The sequence below is a fragment of the Convolutriloba macropyga genome, chromosome 3 (genome assembly GCF_964194025.1).
Source record: "Convolutriloba macropyga chromosome 3, txConMacr16.3, whole genome shotgun sequence".
NCBI lineage: Eukaryota > Metazoa > Xenacoelomorpha > Acoela > Convolutidae > Convolutriloba > Convolutriloba macropyga.
Window position 1 is genome coordinate 7462957 of NC_134470.1, and position 20858 is coordinate 7483814.

General features: G+C 38.4%; 2 protein-coding genes across 2 annotated transcripts in view; both read right to left on the reverse strand.

Annotated features, from left to right (window-relative positions):
• Positions 1-12815, reverse strand: part of LOC142336822 (uncharacterized) — a 26554-nt gene extending 13739 nt beyond the window's left edge. The window contains exons 1-2 of the mRNA XM_075385760.1: positions 12431-12815; positions 8366-8543 (exon numbers count right to left, since the gene is read on the reverse strand). Of these exons, the coding sequence (XP_075241875.1) occupies positions 8366-8543; positions 12431-12709 (457 nt within the window). The 5' untranslated portion in view covers positions 12710-12815. The remainder of the gene's footprint in view (positions 1-8365; positions 8544-12430) is intronic.
• LOC142336823 (uncharacterized) overlaps positions 1-20858 on the reverse strand; it is an 88823-nt gene that overhangs the window by 23458 nt on the left and 44507 nt on the right. The gene's annotated exons all lie outside the window — the stretch shown is intronic.

Here is a 20858-nt window from a genome sequence, read left to right on the forward strand (position 1 = left end):
CAGTTTAGTTTTATGAATCGTTACAGAATTTCTACTGCCCGAATTGATTTCATTTGAAAATCTTGCTGATTCTGTGATTTTTTTTCAAACTGACACTCTATTATTTGAGTAATTTCAATTGTTAATTTCCATATCATCGATACCAAAAGAGATGGTAGAATGCGAACAGTTGTGAGTTATTATTACCTGCTCATCCTTGCCTTCCCTCAAAATATTTCTGAAATTTATTGCCAATTCAACAAAGTATGACTGCTTGAACTCTGAATTCGACAAAAAAGTAATTTTACACGTTTTTACAAATCTCAAACAAGTTTGTTTTTTTGTTAAACGCGATAAATTGAGATTTTAAAATTCAGAGTTTAAAAGAAAAAGAATATTTTAAATTCAGCTTTTTAGGTCAAAATGGTGGAGCAAAAATTCCCGGGTTGAATTTTTCCGCCCAAAATGATGTAAGAGTGGGGCTGCAATGGGAGGATTTTTTAGGAAAATGCAGCTCAAAACTCTTACTTCTTTTTGAGCTGCATTGGGCTTCCAAGGGGTAAAATGGTGTAAGAGTGAGGGGGTAAAAGACAAAGTAACCCCCCACTCTTACATTTTTTTGGTCTGCCAAGGGGGGTAAAACTATGTAAGAGTTGGGGGGTAATTTGTCTTTTACCCCCTCACTCTTACACCATTTTACCCCCCTTGGCAGACCAAAAAAGATGTAAGAGTGGGGGTTAATTTGTCTTTTACCCACTCACTCTTACATCATTTTACCCCCCTTGGAAGCCCAATGCAGCCCAAAAATACGTAAGAGTTTCGAACAGCATTTTCCTAAAAAATCCTCCCATTGCAGCCCCACTCTTACGTCATTTTACCCCCCCCCCCTTGGCAGCCCAACTCTTACATCATTTTACCCCCCTGGCAGCCCAACTCTTACATCATTTAACCCCCTCAATCTTGTAGCCCCCATACCTGAAGACTGCCAGTCTTGAACCCACAACCTCAGCTGCGTCGCCTTATCCTCCAGACCATCGATGGTTGTCCAACTCTTGACGGTCTATGTATATATATAAATAATAATTGTTAGAATTACCCCATCAAAACAAATTACCCCCTCACTCTTACATCGTTTTACCCCCCTTGGCAGCCCAACTCTTACATAATTTTACCCCCTCATTCTTACACCATTTTACTCACCTTGGCAGCCCAACGCTTACATCATTTTACTCCCTCTGAACAAATTACCCCCTCACTCATACACCATTTTACCCCCCTTGGCAGCCCAACTCTTACATCATTGACCCCCTCTGAACAAATTACCCCCTCACTCTTACACAATTTTACCCCCCCCCCCCTTGGCAGCCCAATTCTTACCTCATTTTACCCCCTCTGGACAAATTACCCCCTCACTCTTACACCATTTTACCCACCTTGGCAGCCCAACTCTTACCTCATTTTACCCCCTCTGAACAAATTACCCCCTCACTTTTACACCATTTTACCCCCCTTGGCAGCCCAACTCTTACATCATTTACCCCCTCTGAACAAATTACACCCTCACTCTTACACCATTTTACCCCCCTTGGCAGCCCAACTCTTACATCACTTTGGACAAACTACCCCCTCACTCTTACACCATTTTACCCACCTTGGCAGCCCAACTCTTACCTCATTTTACCCCCTCTGAACAAATTACCCCCTCACTTTTACACCATTTTACCCCCCTTGGCAGCCCAACTCTTACATCATTTACCTCCTCTGAACAAATTACCCCCTCACTCTTACACCATTTTACCCCCCCCCCCCTTGGCAGCCCAACTCTTACATCACTTTACCCCCTCTGAACAAATTACCCCCTCATGGTTACACCATTTTAACCCCCGGGGAAGCCCAACTCTTACCTCATTTTACCCCCTCTGGAAAAATTACCCCCTCACCCTTACACCATTTTAGCCCCCTTGGCAGCCCAACTCTTACGTCATTTTACCCCCTCTGAACAAAGTACCCCCTCAATCTTACATCATTTTACCCCCCTTGGCTGCCCAACTCTTACATCACTTTACCCCCTCTGAACAAATTACCCCCTCACTCTTACACCTTTTTAACCCCCTTGGCAGCCCAACTCTTCAACTCTTACCTAATTTTTCCCTCTGGACAAATTACCCCTCACTCTTACATCGTTTTACCCCCCTTGGCTGCCCAACTCTTACATCACTTTACCCCCTCTGAACAAATTACCCCCTCACTCTTACACCTTTTTAACCCCCTTGGCAGCCCAACTCTTCAACTCTTACCTAATTTTTCCCTCTGGACAAATTACCCCCTCACTCTTACACCATTTTACCCCCCTTGGCAGCCCAACTCTTACATCACTTTGGACAAACTACCCCCTCACTCTTACACCATTTTACCCACCTTGGCAGCCCAACTCTTACCTCATTTTACCCCCTCTGAACAAATTACCCCCTCACTTTTACACCATTTTACCCCCCTTGGCAGCCCAACTCTTACATCATTTACCTCCTCTGAACAAATTACCCCCTCAATCTTACACCATTTTACCCCCCCCCCCCCTTGGCAGCCCAACTCTTACATCACTTTACCCCCTCTGAACAAATTACCCCCTCATGGTTACACCATTTTAACCCCCGGGGAAGCCCAACTCTTACCTCATTTTACCCCCTCTGGAAAAATTACCCCCTTACCCTTACACCATTTTAACCCCCTTGGCAGCCCAACTCTTACGTCATTTTACCCCCTCTGAACAAAGTACCCCCTCAATCTTACATCATTTTACCCCCCTTGGCTGCCCAACTCTTACATCACTTTACCCCCTCTGAACAAATTACCCCCTCACTCTTACACCTTTTTAACCCCCTTGGCAGCCCAACTCTTCAACTCTTACCTAATTTTTCCCTCTGGACAAATTACCCCCTCACTCTTACATCGTTTTACCCCCCTTGACAGCCCAACTCTTACCTCATTTAACCCTTTCTAGAGAAATTACCCCCTCACTCTTACACCATTTTACCCCCCTTGGCTGCCCAACTCTTACATCACTTTACCCCCTCTGAACAAATTACCCCGGCACTCTAACACCATTTTACCCCCTTTGGCAGCCCAACTCTTACATCAGTTTGGACAAATTACCCCCTCACTCTTACACCATTTTACCCACCTTGGCAGCCCAACTCTTACCTCATTTTACCCCCTCTGAACAAATTACCCCCTCACTCTTACACCATTTTACCCCCCTGGGCAGCCCAACTCTTACATCACTTTACCCCCTCTGAACAAATTACCCCCTCACTCTTACACCATTTTAACCCCTGGGCAGCCCAACTCTTACCTCATTTTACCCCCTCTGGACAAATTACCCCCTCACTCTTACACCATTTTACCCCCCTTGGCAGCCCAACTCTTACGTCATTTTACCCCCTCTGAACAAAGTACCCCCTCACTCTTACACCATTTTACCCCCCTTGGCAGCCCAACTCTTACATCAATTTACCCCCTCTGAACAAATTACCCCCTCACTCTTACACCTTTTTACCCCCATGGCAGCCCAACTCTTACCTCATTTTATCCCTTTGAACAAAGTACCCCCTCACTCTTACACCATTTTACCCCCCTTGGCAGCCCAACTCTTACATCAATTTACCCCCTCTGAACAAATTACCCCCTCGCTCTTACACCATTTTACCCCCCTTGGCAGCCCAACTTTTACGTCATTTTACCCCCTCTGAACAAAGTACCCCCTCACTCTTACACCATTTTACCCCCCTTGGCAGCCCAACTCTTACATCAATTTACCCCCTCTGAACAAATTACCCCCTCACTCTTACACCTTTTTAACCCCCTTTGGCAGCCCAACTCTTCAACTCTTACCTAATTTTTCCCTCTGGACAAATTACCCCCTCACTCTTACATCGTTTTACCCCCCTTGACAGCCCAACTCTTACCTCATTTAACCCTTTCTAGAGAAATAACCCCCTCACTCTTACACCATTTTACCCCCCTTGGCTGCCCAACTCTTACATCACTTTACCCCCTCTGAACAAATTACCCCGTCACTCTAACACCATTTTACCCCCTTTGGCAGCCCAACTCTTACATCAGTTTGGACAAATTACCCCCTCACTCTTACACCATTTTACCCACCTTGGCAGCCCAACTCTTACCTCATTTTACCCCCTCTGAACAAATTACCCCCTCACTCTTACACCATTTTACCCCCCTGGGCAGCCCAACTCTTACATCACTTTACCCCCTCTGAACAAATTACCCCCTCACTCTTACACCATTTTAACCCCTGGGCAGCCCAACTCTTACCTCATTTTACCCCCTCTGGACAAATTACCCCCTCACTCTTACACCATTTTACCCCCCTGGGCAGCCCAACTCTTACATCACTTTACCCCCTCTGAACAAATTACCCCCTCACTCTTACACCATTTTAACCCCTGGGCAGCCCAACTCTTACCTCATTTTACCCCCTCTGGACAAATTACCCCCTCACTCTTACACCATTTTACCCCCCTTGGCAGCCCAACTCTTACGTCATTTTACCCCCTCTGAACAAAGTACCCCCTCACTCTTACACCATTTTACCCCCCTTGGCAGCCCAACTCTTACATCAATTTACCCCCTCTGAACAAATTACCCCCTCACTCTTACACCTTTTTACCCCCATGGCAGCCCAACTCTTACCTCATTTTATCCCTTTGAACAAAGTACCCCCTCACTCTTACACCATTTTACCCCCCTTGGCAGCCCAACTCTTACATCAATTTACCCCCTCTGAACAAATTACCCCCTCGCTCTTACACCATTTTACCCCCCTTGGCAGCCCAACTTTTACGTCATTTTACCCCCTCTGAACAAAGTACCCCCTCACTCTTACACCATTTTACCCCCCTTGGCAGCCCAACTCTTACATCAATTTACCCCCTCTGAACAAATTACCCCCTCACTCTTACACCTTTTTAACCCCCTTTGGCAGCCCAACTCTTCAACTCTTACCTAATTTTTCCCTCTGGACAAATTACCCCCTCACTCTTACATCGTTTTACCCCCCTTGACAGCCCAACTCTTACCTCATTTAACCCTTTCTAGAGAAATTACCCCCTCACTCTTACACCATTTTACCCCCCTTGGCTGCCCAACTCTTACATCACTTTACCCCCTCTGAACAAATTACCCCGGCACTCTAACACCATTTTACCCCCTTTGGCAGCCCAACTCTTACATCAGTTTGGACAAATTACCCCCTCACTCTTACACCATTTTACCCACCTTGGCAGCCCAACTCTTACCTCATTTTACCCCCTCTGAACAAATTACCCCCTCACTCTTACACCATTTTACCCCCCTGGGCAGCCCAACTCTTACATCACTTTACCCCCTCTGAACAAATTACCCCCTCACTCTTACACCATTTTAACCCCTGGGCAGCCCAACTCTTACCTCATTTTACCCCCTCTGGACAAATTACCCCCTCACTCTTACACCATTTTACCCCCCTTGGCAGCCCAACTCTTACGTCATTTTACCCCCTCTGAACAAAGTACCCCCTCACTCTTACACCATTTTATCCCCCTTGGCAGCCCAACTCTTACCTCATTTTATCCCTTTGAACAAAGTACCCCCTCACTCTTACACCATTTTACCCCCCTTGGCAGCCCAACTCTTACATCAATTTACCCCCTCTGAACAAATTACCCCCTCGCTCTTACACCATTTTACCCCCCTTGGCAGCCCAACTTTTACGTCATTTTACCCCCTCTGAACAAAGTACCCCCTCACTCTTACACCATTTTACCCCCCTTGGCAGCCCAACTCTTACATCAATTTACCCCCTCTGAACAAATTACCCCCTCACTCTTACACCTTTTTAACCCCCTTTGGCAGCCCAACTCTTCAACTCTTACCTAATTTTTCCCTCTGGACAAATTACCCCCTCACTCTTACATCGTTTTACCCCCCTTGACAGCCCAACTCTTACCTCATTTAACCCTTTCTAGAGAAATAACCCCCTCACTCTTACACCATTTTACCCCCCTTGGCTGCCCAACTCTTACATCACTTTACCCCCTCTGAACAAATTACCCCGTCACTCTAACACCATTTTACCCCCTTTGGCAGCCCAACTCTTACATCAGTTTGGACAAATTACCCCCTCACTCTTACACCATTTTACCCACCTTGGCAGCCCAACTCTTACCTCATTTTACCCCCTCTGAACAAATTACCCCCTCACTCTTACACCATTTTACCCCCCTGGGCAGCCCAACTCTTACATCACTTTACCCCCTCTGAACAAATTACCCCCTCACTCTTACACCATTTTAACCCCTGGGCAGCCCAACTCTTACCTCATTTTACCCCCTCTGGACAAATTACCCCCTCACTCTTACACCATTTTACCCCCCTTGGCAGCCCAACTCTTACGTCATTTTACCCCCTCTGAACAAAGTACCCCCTCACTCTTACACCATTTTATCCCCCTTGGCAGCCCAACTCTTACATCAATTTACCCCCTCTGAACAAATTACCCCCTCACTCTTACACCTTTTTACCCCCATGGCAGCCCAACTCTTACCTCATTTTATCCCTCTGAACAAAGTACCCCCTCACTCTTACACCATTTTACCCCCCTTGGCAGCCCAACTCTTACATCAATTTACCCCCTCTGAACAAATTACCCCCTCGCTCTTACACCATTTTAACCCCCTTGGCAGCCCAACTCTTACGTCATTTTACCCCCTCTGAACAAAGTACCCCCTCACTCTTACACCATTTTACCCCCCTTGGCAGCCCAACTCTTACATCAATTTACCCCCTCTGAACAAATTACCCCCTCACTCTTACACCTTTTTAACCCCCTTGGCAGCCCAACTCTTCAACTCTTACCTCATTTTTCCATCTGGACAAATTACCCCCTCACTCTTACATCGTTTTACCCCCCTTAACAGCCCAACTCTTACCTCATTTAACCCCTTCTATAGAAATTACCCCCTCACTCTTACACCATTTTACCCCCCTTGGCAGCCCAACTCTTACATCACTTTACCCCCTCTGAACAAATTACCCCGTCACTCTAACACCATTTTACCCCCCTTGGCAGCCCAACTTTTACCTCATTTTAACCCCTCTGGACAAATTACCTCCTCACTCTTACACAATTTTAGCCCCCTTGGCAGCCCAATTCTAACATCACTTTACCCCCTCTGAACAAATTACCCCCTCACTCTTACACCATTTTACCCCCTTGGCAGCCCAACTCTTACCACATTTTCAACCCTCCTCCCATTGAAGCCCACTCTTACATGGCAATTTCAATCATGGGTTAATTCCTTAAAAGTCCTCCCATTGCAGCCCATTGCAGCCCACTCTTACATGACAATTTCAGTCAGGGGGTGTAGTTCCTTAAAAGTCCTCCTGTTGCAGCCCATTGCAGCCCACTCTTACATGGCAATTTCATTCAGGGGGGTAATTCCTTAAAGGTCCTACCATTGCAGCATATTGCAGCCCACTCTTACATGACAATTTCGGTCAGGGGGGGGGGGGTAATTCCTTAAAAGTCCTCCCATTGCAGCCCATTGCAGCCCACTCTTACATGGCAATTTCAATCAGGTGGGGTAATTCCTTAAAAGTCCTCCCATTGCAGCCCATTGCAGCCCACTCTTAGATGACAATTTCATTCATGGGGGGTAATTCCTTAAAAGTCCTCCCATTGCAGCCCATTGCAGCCCACTCTTACATGGCAATTTCAGTCATGGGGGTAATTCCTTAAAAGTCCTCCCATTGCAGCATATTGCAGCCCACTCTTACATGACAATTTCGGTCAGGGGGGGGGGGGGTAATTCCTTAAAAGTCCTCCCATTGCAGCCCATTGCAGCCCACTCTTACATGGCAATTTCAATCAGGTGGGGTAATTCCTTAAAAGTCCTCCCATTGCAGCCCATTGCAGCCCACTCTTAGATGACAATTTCATTCATGGGGGGTAATTCCTTAAAAGTCCTCCCATTGCAGCCCATTGCAGCCCACTCTTACATGGCAATTTCAGTCATGGGGGTAATTCCTTAAAAGTCCTCCCATTGCAGCGCATTGCAGCCCAACTCTTACATCATTTTACCCCCTCTGAACAAATTACCCCCACACTCTTACATCAATTTACCCCCCATAGACAAATTACCCCCCCCCCATTCTTACATCAAAATGGGAGGTTTTTAGGGAGGACATTCGACCCGGGTTTTGAGCGAGAGATGTCAGCATATTAAGAGGGAAAAAAACATTTTACTGAGCCGCGATCGCTTGTTGCTTAGAAGACTCTGCAAGCCCTATGATCGTATTTGGAAAAAAGATTCTGCGTACGACCTACCTACTGCGAGTAGTGTGAGAAATCGTTCTGAGATCAACTTCAGCTTGTTGTACATTTGTATGACGTGAGATCTGAACTGTTGGTCCGGCCACTGGAGAGAGTATGTGTCAACGTCTACTGGGCGACAGTTGAAACCCTCTTTCAGATCAGGTGGGCAATTAGGATCAGGATACTCGATCTGAAATGGACCATAGCGTTCGGAGATCTCCGAATCAGGATCTCGATTAGTGAAAATGGCTTGACGGCCCCATAAATTGGTAAGAAAGGACCCCACTTGACGCAAAATTCTTTCTGACAGTTTTGACAGAACGAGTCAATCAAATGAACTTTTATACTGCAAATGTTTTGTGATGCTCCTTTCATTTTCAGCATGAATCTTGCATTTTTTTCTCATCCTGACCAGCTGCCGAAATATCGAAAAGTTTTTCAAAATTAGATGTAAATATAAATATACTTTTTTATTTGAACAGTATGCAAGTATATATGAACCGATATATAAAACAAACGCTGTCAAACTTGCATTAACATAATTTCTTTCAAAGAACTTTTCATAGCAATCGTGTCGCGTTGCATCCGTGGTGTCTGCTATTCTATAATATCATGTGTTAAAACAAGATTATTTCCAATAAAAAATTGAGAACAAGTGCAATCGTTTTTAAGAATTATGAAAAATCATCTGAAGATCTGAAGGTTTCTTTCAAAAAGAAAATACTGCTTTCAATTTATTTTGTGCGATATTATTTTTGGTTCTCTTGACTTCTTCGTCTTTTTCTTCTTCTACCTCTTCTTCTTTTTTTTCTTCTTCTTCTTCTTCTTCTTCTTCTTCTTATGATTCCTGCGTAACCGCAGCGGAACAGCATTAGGCCTGATCTCAGCTGCCTTTTTTCTTATTATTCACCACATTCTGGATTGAATATTCCACATTAGCTAGCTTGTTTGTATGTTTTAATGACTTAAATAGGCTTAGTTGAATCATTTCGCTCATCAAAAGCATTCATTAGCTCAAATCAGATTTTAGGGTAACATCTGCAAAATTTATCCATAATGGTAATATCCATAAAATTCATTGAGGAGTCTCTAATGGTGATAGATATTTCCAAGGTTTGGATTAGATTTTTCTGATTTTTGGAAACATTAATGAACATGGACTGGATTCTCAGAGCACTTAAGCCTTGAGCCAGTCCATTTCAATTGTTAAAACCTTATTCAGTTCTGAAACATTACATCTCCAGAACAAATAAACTCTCTTTATGTTGAATTTTTCTTTATTAAGATAATATTGAGTTCATAGAGTTCGCCCAGGCTGAAATTATCCTGTACACTCTGAAAATTTATCATATCCCACAATTAAGTCTGAGCAGAAGAATGTCATATTTTTGTAGCTCATAACTTGCAACTACGAAAGTATCATACACACTATTTATGTATAAGCTAGTATGTAGACAATAACCACAAAGCCCATTTAGCTTAGTGGTTACAACTTACTACGCAAATTAAATATTACAAGCACTCACGCGGAATTGGCGGGAGTTTGGTTGAAAGTATTATTTTTCGTGCGGTAATTTTTACTCAGAAATCAAAACTGGCCTGTGTAAACTGCAACATGAACAGAGTACTGACCATCTTAAAAAACAAAATGTCGCTAGTTTGATTCAGCGCAGATTTTGCCCTGTCACCAACCTCCGGGAAGTTTTTATTTCTGATTACCAAGAGGCCAACAACTGTTTTTTTTCACTAGCAGTTGAAAGTTTTTGCTCTTGGCTTCAGAGCTCCGATTTGTTTAGTTCGTTTATCCATTTTATTCAATATTCAATATTCCAATTTGTTCATTATTCAAAAAATCAATATTCCACTTTGTTCATCTAAGCTGAACAAGCTAAAGATTGCAAAAAAAATGTACAGATGCGCGTAGCTTAACCAAGGTTTAATCATTGACTTATGAATATACCATGACGGACCAAAAACCCTTATGCATGCACCACGCTCCAGCCCAGCAGCCTACAAAATGACTCCTACTTAATTTTTGGCGACCAGCTGGAATTTAATTCGACCCAAATTTTTCATGCTGAAAATTAGTTCGGCCCAAACTATTCAGAATGACTTAACAGAAATTCTCATGCCCGATTTTTGCCCAAATTCTAACCCTGGATTTTAGATCGATATAGTCTTTTACACTGGACTTTTTCTTCATAAAAAATGTCTGGTTCAATTTTCGCTCAATCGGAAATATCGTGTTTTGAAAAAAAAATGTTATGTACATTTTTATTGCTAATGATTATATAATGGTCAGTAAGTATGACCTTATATGTCATGAAGCATTGAACAACCACTGAAAATCAAAAGTTAGTGTTGTTGTTTTTTAAAAAAATGCTTTTCAACATCGCAACTAAAATTGATATAATTTCATCATGACTAAAAAAAGACAATTGCAGTTCAATTGCCTATCCCGTACTTAACGCTAAGTCAATATCAGTACTGCGCAAGTCTAAATCCATTTCTAGGTATCAGTACTGATTAAGTACTATGATCACAACACTTTTCAGACTTGGCGGACTTGGCCAGTCTAGGCCAAGTGCGAAAAGAAAGTTCCTTACAGGGATCCAACCACCGATCTCGCTCTTCCTAGATGGCTGTTCTCTTTACTGTGCCACCTTGACTGTTGCAAGATTGACTTTAGCGCCCTTAAAATACGCTTGAAAGACGCAAATTTCAAGAGAGAAAGCGAGCAAAATATATTGCATGGGAGACTTGCATTTACATTTGCCCAGTACTGATTTACACTTGAAGTTCGGTACGGGATAGGTTCATTCAATCATGGATCACAGTAATTAGAGTACAATAATACAGGTATAACACGAAATCAGGCAATAAATTTCAAACATGACAACTGATTTGTCTGCACAATTCAAAATTTCATATAAATCTTTTGTTGCATTAATCAAGTGCAATGCCGTTCAGTCTCGCTTCATACAGAAGCAACGCTAACTAAAAAAGTACATAATGGCAAAACGCGGACCTATAAAAAACGTTCGCTCGAACCATGAATGACTGTACACCGACTGTTGAATTAGAATAGTTCGAACAACGATAAACAATGTTTAACCCAAAATGTTAGTAAAGGGACCTTTATCAAGCCAAATTATTAATGAAAGAACTTCTAATTCACATGTATAAAACTATTTTTTCTTGACCTAAAGTAGGACCAAGAATTTATATGATTCTTTAAAAATGCAAGTGATCAGTGAAATAGAATGCACTGAAATTAGTTGAAAACATCTAATTTTATGCTAGAATATGCGCTGAAAGTTCGGCAATTTAGAAGTTTGGATAATTTCGTAATTATTTTTCATCTGAAGTCTTGCAGAATTTATAATTTGCGGCTGCTAATTTGTAATCGGACAGTTGAACGAAAAGATCAAAGAGCATTGGGTAAATTGGTATTGGGTAAAATGGCATTGGGTAAAATGGCATCGGGTAAAATGGCATCGGGTAAAATGGCACGTTGGGTAAAATGGCATTGTGTAAAATGGCACGTTGGGTAAAATGGCATCGGGTAAAATGGCACGTTGGGTAAAATGGCATTGGGTAAAATGGCACGTTGGGTAAAATGGCATCGGGTAAAATGGCACGTTGGGTAAAATGGCAGGTTGGGTAAAATGGCATCGGGTAAAATGGCATCGGGTAAAATGGCATCGGGTAAAATGGCACGTTGGGTAAAATGGCATTGTGTAAAATGGCACGTTGGGTAAAATGGCATCGGGTAAAATGGCACGTTGGGTAAAATGGCATCGGGTAAAATGGCACGTTGGGTAAAATGGCAGGTTGGGTAAAATGGCATCGGGTAAAATGGCACGTTGGGTAAAATGGCATTGGGTAAAATGGCAGGTTGGGTAAATGGCATAGGGTAAAATGGCGTTGGGTAAAATGGAATTTGGTAAATTGTCATGTAACCATTGTATTTGGTTTAAGATCTTCTCGCATTCCGTCATTTTCGCGCAAAGAAATGAAAAGGAGCACGTCGACATTGAAAAACTTGAAATAAACAGTCTAAGTCTAAAAACTTACATCAATCCAACCGTGGTGACGATTTATTTCCCGTCCCCTCGCAAACTTCTCCTTAACTTCCTTGGGCTTGAGGAAGAACTCTTCTGCTACTGAATTCATTGCCGAGAGTTCCTCTGACGTCAGTCCTGAGTTCTTCAAGTAGAGAAAACCAGGACTCCTCAAAGCGTCCATAACTTCCGAAGCAATTGGTTTCATGGCTTTATAGTCCAATTTGTCCCACGAAACATTGCAGGATAACAAGGAAAAATCAATTACTGGAATGATTTGCGAATCTGACATATTCTTGATCAGAATTAAGCAATTCTATATTCAGATTAATTGGTTACTGTACGTTGTGATATTTCTAGTGTTGGTTTTATGATATCGAGTTTTGCAGCGCGATTAATCTCTAGCCTGTCTGTTAGTTCAAAATCTGCTCTATATTATCATTTCTTTATACATTTGTATTATAACATGACCTCTCGCTTTTCTCTACAATTTGCAGCAATCTAAAATTTGCAGTAATATTTTGTTATCCTAAGCACAAATTATGCAGAAAGATGTACTCGTGATTTTCTTGAGCTTTATATTCTGATGACTGCTCGATCATTTAGAGGTTTGACTGAAAACTCAAAACTTTTGCATCAAATCATCGAAAACTGTTAAGAGGGATCATGTTGTTTTTTATGAGAAAAAAACGAAAAGGCGCTTCCCGGGCCGAGTTGTAAACGCTTAAAAATGATTTAAGATTTGCTGTGAAAGCGTTGAATTAATTTAAGGTCTCTATCATTGATTTTATGAATTTATATAAGATCTACTTGAGGTGTTCAAAAAGGTATTGCTGTTTCTAAGCGTATAGGTTACATAATTTTTCTGTAATGATAGTTACATAATAGCATTCAGTGTACATAAATTCAACGCTTCAATTTTTACCGTTGATCTTAAATAAAATAGCGTGTAACTTAATTTTAATCTTTCAAAAATATTCTAATATTGTATAAACTCTCAATTGGTTAACATTTTTGGTGTTTCCTGCCCTGGAATGAAATTGGTGATCTTTTTGGACATTCTGATAATTTGCTATTTCTATTTAAAAAAATAACTTTATTTGGGTCAAACAGCTTTTCAAATGTAACAAAACGGTTTATTGGAAATCCCTAATGTATATAGACATATCAGTAGATTAAATTACACTGATAAGCGTCAACGTTATGAAACATTGTCGCTTAATTTGTAGCATCTACGTTTCGAAAAGCGAAAATTATGTTTTCTATACGCTTATAAACGTTGAAAAATAATGTCAAAATAATTTATGAAACTCACGTATGGTGCATTGGTAGAAGAGGCCACAAGCATGCAGGAAATCAGTGGTCCGAGTCTCACAGACAAATGTCTAATTGTTGAAACAATGCTAGAGCAACGAGAAGAAAAGCAAATTTTCTATAAAATCTACGCTTCAAAGCTCAAAATTAGGTAATGTTAGCCTTTAGAATCACAAAATTATGAGCGGTAGTTATAAGACAAGCGGTTGTCCAACAATAACATACAGAAAAACTGAATAGTGTTCCTCTTAGATACAATTTACGCAATGCATGGTAAATTCATAAACTCATTCATAACGCTGCAAGAGAAGGATCATCTAAAACGCCAGTTGAGACCATTCTTTTTAATAAAACGAAGCTACGTAAATTGAAAATCAATTCGCTTTGTGGACTTTGCAGTGAAAACAACAACCAGACTTTTTAAAATTCAATGGCTCATTTGAACGCCCCAATATATAAAATAAAAATAATGGTTTTTAATTTGCTAAATACCAGCAGAAAGAGTCCGGAAAATTTTTGGTAAAAATTGTTTTCAATCGTTGCAGGTTTGATGAGCCACAGTCAGGTACAACTTCTGGTAATCTAAACGTTTCTTAGTCCTGCGTTGTTTTTGAAACCCCTCTGCTCACTGGCAGTACGCCTTAGTTGACGCATTTGCTAAATTTCGGTTTGTGTTTGGTTTTGTCTAGTAGCACTTCGCAAATAGTCTGATCTCGTTTTTGCATTGTTTCTTCCAATTGTTTTTTTGCAATTTTTCCAACACATTTTTTTAATAAATGAATTGCTACTAGTCGTTTTCTATTTTCTTTTGTGTTAATTTGTTGTATTCTGTAATATTTTTTGATATTGCTATGAAACTGATTGGTCGTTTGAGTCTAGTTCATTTTAGAGTGACACCCATACCGAAATAGCACCTTTAAGTCCCCCAACTTTTCTCACTATTTCAGTGTTTCCTTTCATTTTCGTAAAATTCACCCATTTGTTTGCTCTTACCTGTCGTTACGTCCTCTGTTGTTTTCTCCTTAGCATGACTTAGTTTTCTCAGACGTTACGGATTGTTGGTTTGTGTTGTTTTGTGGCTTCTCCGTCCTAGTTGCCATATTCTTGCCGTTCCGCCACGTCTACCAATCATCGTGCGTTGTCCACCTGACCTTTGTACCGTTCGCATAGTTTGCACTTAGCTCATTCTTCGCTGGCGATTGAGCTCCCTTACGTTTTCGTTTTATCCGTCTTGTTTCCCGTCCCGTATTAGTAATGTGTATATGGGTACCTCCGCAGCATAGAGCCAGCGAGACGGTACCCATATACACATTACTCTAATTCCCTTTATATATCCACTACTCTATATTCACTTCTTTTATATTTTAAATCTATCATTTCTTGTCTCACTTAGTGCAAACCACTAGTTTCGAGTTAAGCTGGTAACTAACTGTTATCAGACGGATAGTTCGGGTTCTATCAGTGAAACTGCTTCGCAGATCCTCACTGACTCCAGTGGACGTATCCCAGATACTAGTATAAAACTAGTGAGACCGTGTAACAAGCACGTAAAACAAACTTGCGAAAATTGATATAACCACTTCGTGGATAACCTGAATAAAAAACCAGCTTAACTCTATAATTTTTAAATTTTTCTAATATTTTGCGAATCACACTTTAAGAGCGATTCACTCTTATTCGGGGTGATCCCCCAGTAGAAAGATCGTTCTTTTTCGCTCTTAAAGGGTGATTCCCTCTTTTGATTTTTTTTATTTTTTATACTTTTATTTCAAATTATCTATACTCTTCAATAAGTTTATATTTTCTTTTACTTTTTCTATATTCATTCCATTATTAACAAGAAATGATGCAAAATTATAATATTTACACGAAGGAACTTCGGTCTTGTTAGACCAACAACTTTCCTCTGTTTGGACAATAACTAAAGGACTTACAGCTCTAGGACTTTGTCTTTTACTTAATAAGCTTCTACTAAATCCTCTAGTTAATTCTACATCTGGATGTTGTTTCATTACATGAGCCCGTATCCCATCATATCTCACAACAGAAGCACAATATGGACAATTAACTTTAGCTGAAGTACAACTTCTACATGTATACTTACTCTCATCAAAATCAGTTAGTGGTTTTATATAATTACATTTATTACAACTTCTAATTAAGACTTCTGGGCTAAGGTTAAGGTTAGGGTTAAGATGAAGGTTAGGGTTAGGGTTAGGGTTGGGGTTAAGTTTAGGTTTAAGGTTAGGGTTAGGGTTGAGGTTAGGGTTAAGTTTAGGGTTAGGGTTAGGGTTAGGATCTGAGTTAGAGTTAGAGTCATAGATAGAACTAGAACCAGAACCATAACTAGAACTAGAGCTAGAACTAGAACTAGAACTAGATTCATTTTTTAAAGAACAATCCCATGGAGAAAAATTATTAGCACAGATACCACTTAGTATTATATTACCACAAATACATTTATCAGTTTTATCTTTATGACATGATTCATAATGATATTTTAAACAAGCAATGTTTCCATATTTATAGTTACACTCTAAACATTTTAAAAGCATTTATAATAGGGTAAACTATAACATTTACCTAATCATTTCACTGATAGGACTTTGTCCATCAGTGGAACTGCTTCGCAGATGTTTCACCATCGGTGTACGAACTTTGTTCGTGGTTTACCAAACCGCTTCGCGGTGTAATATTTAGCCATGATTTCATTTAAATCTTTAGTATTATCTTTAGATGTGATACACTCTGCTAAATATTTATTTCATAACGTATTGAGTGTATTAGTTTTACATCTCTTATCTAAAATCAATTCAAGGTCTAATTTTTTTATCTCTAACAAAATTTTTAATCTCTTCTCTAAATTCTTCATTATGTCCATATAGTCTGGTTAAAAACTTTCCTCCCATTCTATTTAAAGTCCCATCCTCGTCGTTTATATATTCTTCTTGTATTGCATTTCGTAGATCAGTGAACGAGCTTTGCTCGTGGTTCTCCAACGAATTTTGTTCGTGGTTTACCAAACTGCTTCGCATATTGGGCTTTGCCCATGTTTCACTATTAACAAAGCTACTAGTTTTGCCACGGACTTCGCGCGTTGGATAACCACAGACGGAACCTGTTCGCAGATCATTATCCAACTCTTCACCATATCCAACGTTAACCAATGTATTTACTCTACTCAACATTGTGCTTGCTCCCATTGCTACACTCCCAGCATTTCTTGATATTATATCTGGATAAATATAACTAAATATAATTAAAACTGAGCTTATAATTTCACCAATAGTTGATAAATTTTTTATACCCCTTCCCATAATCAATTCTTTAGTTAAAACATCATTCTGTATTTTAATATTATTTAATTTAAGAAGTTTATTAAAATAGAATATATAGTTATCGTGATTAATAGCATTTCTATCTGTTGCATTTATCATGAGTGGTTTCATATATGCTATAAGTTATTTATATCTTCTCTTTCTAATTCATCTTTTCAACTAAGAGCTTTTAAATCAAGGAAACCAACTCTTGAATCATATATCATTGTTCTATTACTTTTAATAATAATAAAAGTATTTTCCTTCTCATTATATTTATTTATACCCTAAGTAAAGTTCCTCTGACATTCCATCTGTACGGTTATAATGGTAACTATTTAACTCGCTGATTGTTTTACTAAAGTCATGTTTACATTTATATATCTCATTGAAGTTTTTAAATAAATCAGGTCCATTATAAGTTGTTAAATAAATAGTATCACAACTAATTCTTGCTGTATTAATTATTTGAGCTGGTTTATGACACATTACAATCATTTGAATATTATAATGTCTTCCTTCTGTGAAATAATAAGCTATATCTTTATTTAACCTATCACCCATATCATCAAGTACTATTACACAATTTTGAAATGTATGCATATTATTTTTTGTGATCATATATAATCACATTTATTAAACCCAGTATAAAACTTATTAGACTCAGGATCTATCCAGTCTCTGTCATCTTTACACACTATAACTATATTTTTAGCCTGGTCTTGGTTTTGGTCTTGATCCCGGTTTTGGTTTTGATCAGTGAAACTGCTTCGCAGATCTTGGTTTTGGACTGAGTTTATTTTTAAGTATTGTCTAATAAAATATGTTTTCCCTGTACCAGTTCCACCATAAACAATAGTATGTAATGGTGACTTCATATTCAAATTTAACTAGACTCCTATCCATAAATCCACCAAAGCTTTCTTCTAGTTTTGTGTATTTACTCGGTATTGAGTCATATTTTATATAACAAATTCCAATTATAATAATAAGAAAAAAAGTATACCGAGTTTATCCATTTTTATATATAAAATTTATCATATAAAAATGCTTATCCTGACTTTTGAGGAATTCAATAATAAATTTAATATTGATAATAATGCTATGAGTCATATCAGAATAAAAGATATAGGTAAAGATATAAGTCTAGCACCTATTGAAATAGTAATGAGAGATGAGACTCCAGATAATATCTTTGAAGCAGGTTCCCTGGTTAATGAACCTAACTTCAACATTATTGTAAATTTACATCCAACTGAAGGTACACATTGGGTTTTAGTTATAAGAAGAGAAGGTGGTCCTGTGTATTACTTTGATAGTTTTGGTGTAGAAACCCCACCATTATTCTCAGAAGAATATGTTGATCTAGGCTCTAATGAAAGAATACAACAATATGATGAATCTTATTGTGGGCTTTATTGCTTATATATGGTCTATCTTATTGATAGAGGATTTAGAATTAAAAGTGCTTTAAATATTCTAGTTAATCAATGTAAATATCCAGGAATTTATAATGAGTGTTTTTGTTTAGGTTGTAATGTTAATGTTAATGTTAATGTTAATGATCTACAAAGTAGCTTTGCTAATAATGATAATGATAATGATAATGATAATGATAAGGCTATTGATAATGTTAATGATAATAATAATGTTAATGATAATGATAATGTTAATGATAATGTTAATGTTAATGATAATGTTAAGGATAAAGATAATGTTAATGATAATGATAACGATAATGATAATGTTAATGATAATAATAATCAGGGAACCTGTTTCGCAGATGACAGAGATAATGATAATGATGATAAAGATATATCAGGGAACCTGTTTGGCAGATCTATTGAATGAAAAACATGGTGAAACATCGGTGGAACTGGTTCCCGGATGACCGAAGTCCTATGGCGAAGCTTGGATGAAATCCCATCAAAAGGGTAAACCCAACAATAAAGAATGTCCTACTAACACTATCTCTATAAACATAAACGGTGATCTATAATCATGGTTAAATGATGATGATATAATTACTGAAGCCACATTCCCAGATAACTTTAGATGTATAATATCTGGTCCTAGTGAAAGTGGTAAGACATTCTTATTAAAAAAACTAATTCTGGCTAGTATATATTTTGATAAGCTATACATTATTGGACTTATTGACGATAAATGCAATGGGTTAGAAAGAATAAACCCAAAAGCAATTATAGAATTTATTAAAGATATAAAAGATTTACCATCTCCTGATAAACTACTCAAAGACTTAGAGAAACTAATGATATTCGATGATATTAGAGCCAAAGAACCAGTTATTAATGAATACTTTTGTAGAGGTAGACATAATAATTGTAATATGATATATCTTAATCAAAACCTGTTCTCTCTGGATAGACAGAGTGTTAGAGAGAATTGTAATCTATTTATTTTATTTGAACAAAGAGGTAAAGTCCTAGCATTGATATATCAAGGTTTCTTTAATAATGTTGGACTTAGTTATGATGATTTTGCTTATATATGTAATAAGGCATGGAAAGAGCTTTATAATTATATTGTCATTGATATAACTAAAAATAAAAACATTAATGGTAAACTACGAATTAATTGGGATCGGAGAGTTTTGTAGTTTAGTTTAAGTTTAAGTTTATATCTACACCAGATCAACGAAGTTGCTGACTACGTCAGATGTGAAGTAAAACTTAATACATCACCATTAAAGTCTTCCATGCTCATCTTTAATATGAAACTCTGTATATTCTATTCTATCTTTAGTTATATTTTGATATAAGATATTAGTTGGTATAATATTTATTAGATAGCCTGGTGGTTCTGTTAGAGTAAAAGTATATAGTATGTCTGTGCTATTCCCATTATCTTTAACACCAGATATCACATTACAATGAATGTCAATAGTACCAAAACCCATAAAATCAAAATTTTTCTGAGATGTATATTTACCTTATTCATATACTATTTTTCTGAAGCCTAGTAATGAGGCTATTGAATTTTCTATGTCAAAGTTAATTGCACCTTGTTTTACTTCCATTAAACTTTTTATTGTATTCTTATCAGATTCTATTTTAACATTACCATTAGTTTCTTCTTTTGTTAATTCTGCTATTTCGAATAATTCATATGCTCCTGGTATAATAGCTAAAATACGGGCATCTGACCATGTTTCACCCTTGATATCATATATGAAATGATTGTTCTTTCTATTCACATTAAACATCGAATTATAAACAGATAATCTAATTAAACCTAATTTTGATGAGTTAAGTATAGGTTCACTAAAGTTAAACTTTTCTGTTGGCTTTATCATTCTAAAATTAAGCGTATGCTCTTCTTTAGTTTTAGTTAAAGCTTCATGTATATTTTGCAGTTCTCTTCAGATTAAACTATCGGACATTTTTTATCTTATAAAAATGGATTTTAATTTGGATACAACTTATGGTTATAATAATGATATACATAAAAGTAAGATTATAAAATACAAACCAAATAATCTGGCAACAATGAATACGGTTAATACCAATGTTAATATCATACTCAATAGAGAAGAGAATCACTTAAATTTGCGTGATTCCTATATAGAGATAGAGTTTGTTGTATCAGATGATGCTGGTGGTGTATTTGCTAATGATGCTAATATCAGATTAGTTAATTAGGGTATGATGGCATTGTTTAGTTCAGTTAAGCTTGAAACTAGTGGTGGTAGGACTATTGAATATATATATCATCGTCATCCTAATCTATTGATGTATAAGTTATTTTCTAGTACTATTGATGCATATGAGAGTGGTTTTGTTAGAAATC